Source organism: Thamnophis sirtalis, unplaced genomic scaffold (genome assembly GCF_051295495.1).
Source record: "Thamnophis sirtalis isolate CommonGarterSnake01/CBP01778 unplaced genomic scaffold, rThaSir2_p1.2 scaffold_7, whole genome shotgun sequence".
Lineage (NCBI taxonomy): Eukaryota > Metazoa > Chordata > Lepidosauria > Squamata > Natricidae > Thamnophis > Thamnophis sirtalis.
Genome location: NW_028261387.1, coordinates 50,688,993 through 50,694,992, shown reverse-complemented (window position 1 = coordinate 50,694,992; position 6,000 = coordinate 50,688,993). Strand labels below are relative to the sequence as shown.

Below are 6,000 nucleotides of genomic sequence, written 5' to 3'. Positions count from 1 at the left end.
TGTGTTAGAAATATTGGTGAGTTTTTAAATATGTGTGCTATGTTTTGCTATTATGGAAACCATATTAACCATAGGTACTGTGGTTCCAGCCACTGCTAAAGTATTTTTCAAGTACAATTTAACATTTATTTATTGATCCTCCTCTTGTATGACTTTACCGGGAGAGAAGTGACATTTCTTGTGTAAAAGAGGGGTAGGATAATTTCCTTCATTATGCCTGGATAACTGTTGCTAAGGCTGCTGATTACCATGCATAGAAAGCTAGCAAAGCCCTAGGTCCTCAAGAGGTACAGATTGCTCCATTGATTAATGACATAATCCCTGGGTACAATTTGGGGGGGGGGATCAGATGTGAAGATAACCTTGAAATCATCATGATAATGATGGATCTGTCCTATTCAAGTACATATGTCACCCTATTCGGTGGTAATTTCTGTCTAGCACTGGATTTGCTTAATTCCTCTTTAACACTGCATTTGAGTTTCAGCCAATCTAGGTGGAGTTAAATTATGAAGATGAGGAGGTTGTCTAATTTATTGTTGCTAAGCATGTCATCACCAGTCCTGAAGGTCATGCTGTATTTAGTTGCTCATTACATTCCAATGTGCAAAGCTGCACCAGCTATTTAATTCCCAAAAAGCACAAATGGGAAGAAAATTCTCTATCATTCTTCATTTCATCTCCTACATACTGCTTTGCCTGCACAGTATGCAGTACATTATGCGCTTGTTCACACTTGCTAAAACTACTTATTGCTACCTGTTAGTCTGACTATCCCTCACCTGTTAATTCAGCATTATTAACATTAACGATGCATACATTTAAATGAAATTATATTGCCTGTCTCTTTGACAGTAATAACAAATCTAACTTATTTTGTATGCCAAAACCGGTAACACTTTGTAAAGCTCTAGACAGCAAGGCAGTAAAAGAAATGCTGCATGCTAGATGCATTTAGGCATGCTTCCTTCTCTCTTTAATATATAGATAAAGGGCAATATAGCAGAAATCAATATTGCAATATTGCCACGATCTTCTGTGAAGGCTGCACCCATCTCAGAAGACCCTATGGAACATTTTAGGGGCACAAAGCAGGGGTGAAATTCGGCAGGTTCTGCCAGGTTCTGGAGAACCAGTAGTGGAAATTTTGAGTAGTTCGGAGAACCAGCAAATACCACCTTTGGCTGGCTCCAGAGTGGGTTGGGAATGGAGATTTTGCAGTATCCTTCCCCTGCTATGCCCACGAAGCCATGCCCACAGAACCGGTAGTAAAAAAAATCTGAATTTCACCATTGGAATAAAGCATCCATAAAATGCTGTATAAAGGAGAGCTGCACAAAGCACAGAGCTTCCAGCAGCCAAGGAAAAACGAAGCAGAGTGGAGCAGGAAAGGTCTGGGTAGAGATGCTTAGGTATATTCCCCTTGTCTAACATAGACTGGAATCAAGTCACTGCACAAAGTCCCAAGGAGTGGCAATTGCTGCAAGGCTTAATATATAACCGACTGCAAGAGCCGGAAACACAGCATCAGGTCCAAAGGGATGGGTGGCTTCAGCAAGTTGCCGTCGAGGCGCAGGTAGCGAAGACGTGGCACATTTTCAAGATCTGAAGATGGTGCATGAAGAGAGACCAGAGAAGTGGGGCATATCCGAGTCCCATTGATATCTGAAGGCAAAAAAGAAAAGGGGGGAAAAAACACCGTTAAGTAATAAGCCAGGGATAGGGAAGTTGCACAGTACATCAGTTTCATATTCCATTCTTGCTCTTTCAGCATTCAATATTAACTATTGACAGAGTTATTCAAATACAATATTGCATTATTCCATAGTCCCTTCCAGCTTAAAGATATTTATAATTCTACTGCTCTGTATGAAATCATGGAAGAAACTTCCCTTGCCTCCAGTAGACAAAGCCTTTCCTATTCAGTTTTTAATTCACATGGGTTTTTTCCACATTCATTTAATAAAGGGTCTATATAGATCACTCCTAAATACTGAGTGTCTACAAAAGTGGATAACAGTGAGTGTGAAATCCAAGTATAAAACCAATGTTCTAAAGCGCCTTAGAAAACCTGCATTGTTGGAATGGTTATGTTAATCTTCTCTGTAACTTTACAAGCTATAGTTTTTTGTGCTGCTTTTTTTGTTGTTAGTTGCAAAATCGTGTCTGACCCATTGCGACACCATGGACAACGTTCCTCCAGGCCTTCCTGTCCTCTACCATCCTCTCCATTTAAGCTCATGCCTACTGCCTCGGTGACTCCATCCAGCCACCCCATTCTCTGTCGTCCCTTTCTTCTTTTGCTCTCAATCTTTCCAAGCATTAGGCTCTTCTCCAGTGAGTTCTTCCTTCTCATTAGATGGCCAAAGTATTTGAGTTTCATCTTCAGGATCTGGAAATGTGCAGTGAAGACCAGGGATAAACAAGCTAGTACATGCACTTTCTTTGCTGTAACTTTCATTATCCCTTCTCTTCCTTCTACAGACACATTGATGGAAAACTGTACTACAGAGCCTTTTGTTTCCATGAAGGATTCCTACATATCTTAGAATTCTAAATTGTGCACTGAACTTTCAGGAATATAAAGATTCCCTGTTGCAGAACTCCACAGAGTGAATGAAGATGGAAAGAAAAGTTAGTATCATTATTCTTCTTCATATCTATGCCTTACAGCCTAAAACACAAAATATTTATGGACTGCCTTTCTAACAAGTATATTTGTTACATAGTATACTTACCTGAATACTTGTCTCCAGGTGTGCATTTGATTCATATTTCATTATTAGAATACTGTTACAATGAGATTTACATTTCTACATCTAAGAGCCAAGGTGGCACAGTGGTTAGAATGCAATACTGCAGGTTACTTCAGCTGACTGCTAGCTGCAGTTCAAATCTCAAGGTTGACTCAGCCTTCCATCCTTCCAAGGTGGATAAAATGAGGACCCAGTTTGTTGGGGACAATAGGCTGATTCTGTAAACTGCTTAGAGAGGGCTGTAAAAGCCCTATGAAGTGGTATATAGGTTTAATGTTACATGTTCAAAATTTATAAAAGACATTAATTATGAATGATATTGATAACTCAGGAATTTGCACTGTTCTCCTTATAGAAACCAAGTTGGCTATTACTGTACCCTTAGTATAATCATCTTGGAATCAGTCAAATGCTTTTTATTGACTGACTGCAATGTGGGGCAAAACTAAGAGAAAGAGACAAATGGGAAGGCCAAAAAATGGATCGCTCTGACGTCTGAGCCTTCCATATCATGCTTGTCAAACATGGTAAATTATATAATCTTCTAACCAGTATGATGTTATGGATCTGAAGTGCAATAAACGTGCAGGACATTATTTTATACAAGATACAAGATTATGCCATACTGACCATATAGACCAATGAACAAGTATTCCAATTGAAAAGCCCCATTCAAGCACATTATTAATAAGCTACAGGCTATATTGGACAATGACATTCCACTTTCTGGGATAGAGTGGCAGAACCCCTATCCACATATAGATAACTACCCAGTTTGAAGCATATTCTCACATGCAATAAGAAACAACAAGAAAATTATGTTAACAAGCAAACAAGACTATCTAATAAGCCCAGATGTCTCTTTTACACTAGCAGTGCCATACAGATCCCAGCAACTTCACACATATGATTAGAGGCACCATTACATGTTCTTCCTTTAATGAAATTTATACCATCATCTGCCAGCATTGCCCCCCTGGATTCTACATAAAACAAACAGGACAAACTCTGCACAAAATAGCAATAGCAACAGCACTTATATACTGATTCACAGCCATCTCTAAGCGGTTTACAAAGTCAGCATATTGCCTTGTACAAGCTGGGTCCTCATTTTACGACCTCAGAAGGATGGAAGGCTGAGTCAGCCTTGAGCCAGTGAGACTCAAACTGCCAAACTTCCAGCAGCTGGCAGTCAGCAGTATTACCTGCAATACTGCATTTTAACCACTCCACCATGACTCAAAATAATGAACAATACAAGTTTAACATCAGGATGAAAACAAGCATAAAATAATCACAAAACATTTCAGTCCCTCAAGACATTCAATTACAGATTTAAATAACCTATTTTGGAAAAAAGAAACTTTTAACAGTGTACTTGAGTAAGAAATTGTTGAACTCACAAAAAAAACACCAGACTATCTCAGAACAAAATCAACAGTTTTTTAAAAACACATTATAATAGTTAATGGAGAAGGTATTGCTAATCTGTTTTATATGTAACTTGCCTAAGCATAACCAATCTGTTTATCCTGCCCTTTCCCTCCCCCTGCCTTATTCTAATTTAACTCCTACATGAATTTAGATGCTCTGTGATAAAGTGAGCTATAATTCACAAAACCTTATTCCTTTTAAATCAATGTAAGTCAATGTGAAAAGCTGCTTATATATATATATATAAGAAGCAGTTGATGGAAGCAGTTAGCTTCCTCCCATAATTGGGGCTTACCAGGGGTTGTAAAAATCTAATAGATACCTTTCACCCTGGCTTTGCTGATAACGGATAAGAGCCTGTGGCCTAATGGCTAAGATGTCTGCCTAGTATGTAATATAGCCCAGGTTCAAATCCCAGTAAGGGTATGGCTAGCTGATGAGAGCTAAATAGCTTGAAATAGATCTATACTAGTCTCCCTTTATTTATTTATCAGCACAAATACACACACACACACACACACACACACACACACACACACACACACACACACACACACACACACACACACACACACACACACACACATATATATATATATATATATATATATATATATATATATATATATATATATATATATACGGTTTTATGTTATTTCAGACTTCGTTACAGTTCAGCACCAGTCATGCTGGATCGATGGGCATGCTAGCTGGGTTGGTAACATTTGAAGCATTAAAAGTTTTCACATCTGTTGTAGAAACATGGCTCTAAGATAGGGGCACAGAACCTGCAGCTCTTTGGATGATGCTGAGCTGTATACCTAAGCACCCTAGCCAGTACAACTAATGGTGAAGGAACCAATTGAAGAGGTAAAAAATATTTGTTTCCTGATCTGATAACATATTCCATATTATCATAGCAGTATGATAGTAGACCATATCCATGCACAAAGAGGGTGGGGCACTGATTGAATTGATGCAATGCCATCTTGCAGATTTTTACTGGGGGTGTCAAAATCTGCAAGACAGCATCATGGTATCATGATTCCAACCCCTTCATATGTGTGAACACAATCCATGCCAGATGGTTTGTGTTCATTTAGATTTGATTGGCTAAAGATATTTACATAGTTTTTTCAGATGGATATACCTATCCTTTCTTTTCTTATTTATTCACATAGAGGAAAAAATAAGAGGAAGAAGAGGAAGAAACCATCCTACAGCAAGCACTGGGGAAGCCTCCAGGACTTCCGAGGTCTGTTTCCAACACATTGGCTGGGTTGGGAATGACAGCAGTAATGGTAATTCTCCCCTCTCCCTCTTTCTCTCTACTTTGCTCTGCTTCTGGTATACCTCTTATTTGGGCTCCGCTTTTGGATTTGTTTGTCTGGACTGCAAAATATTGCATGGCCATTAAACATAACAACAAATAGGAATAGGAAAACTTTGTTTCCAGTAAGTGGTCATCCAATTTTTTTTAGCACATTAAAGATAATCCTACCCTGTTCAATCAGCTTTGTTAAAGGCATGGAGCAATCAAGGTGTAGCCTTCATTACGTTTACGTCACTAATATTAAGTACATTTTGTATGATCTTAAAAGGAGGTTCCACAAATTCCACAAATTATTCTTATTCACAGCTAGCATATACACCAGTGATTCAAAAGGAGTTGTCAGTCAATCTCATTATATTGGAAATAAAAAAGGATGCGGCGCAGTTAATTGTATTATATGGATTCATCCCAGTATTTTCCTAATTTTGTTTAATAATCATAGGTTTACTAATATAGCAATACCATGATCAAACAGTA

The 6,000-nt window shown here is 38.4% G+C and overlaps 1 protein-coding gene across 1 annotated transcript in view; it reads right to left on the bottom strand.

The window, feature by feature from the left end:
- Positions 1–808: 808 nt before the first annotated feature.
- The window catches only part of PRELP (proline and arginine rich end leucine rich repeat protein), a 31,409-nt gene continuing 26,217 nt past the window's right edge, over positions 809–6,000 (bottom strand). Inside the window, exon 3 of the mRNA XM_014058172.2 lies at positions 809–1,665. Within this exon, the coding sequence (XP_013913647.1) occupies positions 1,490–1,665 (176 nt within the window). The 3' untranslated portion in view covers positions 809–1,489. The remainder of the gene's footprint in view (positions 1,666–6,000) is intronic.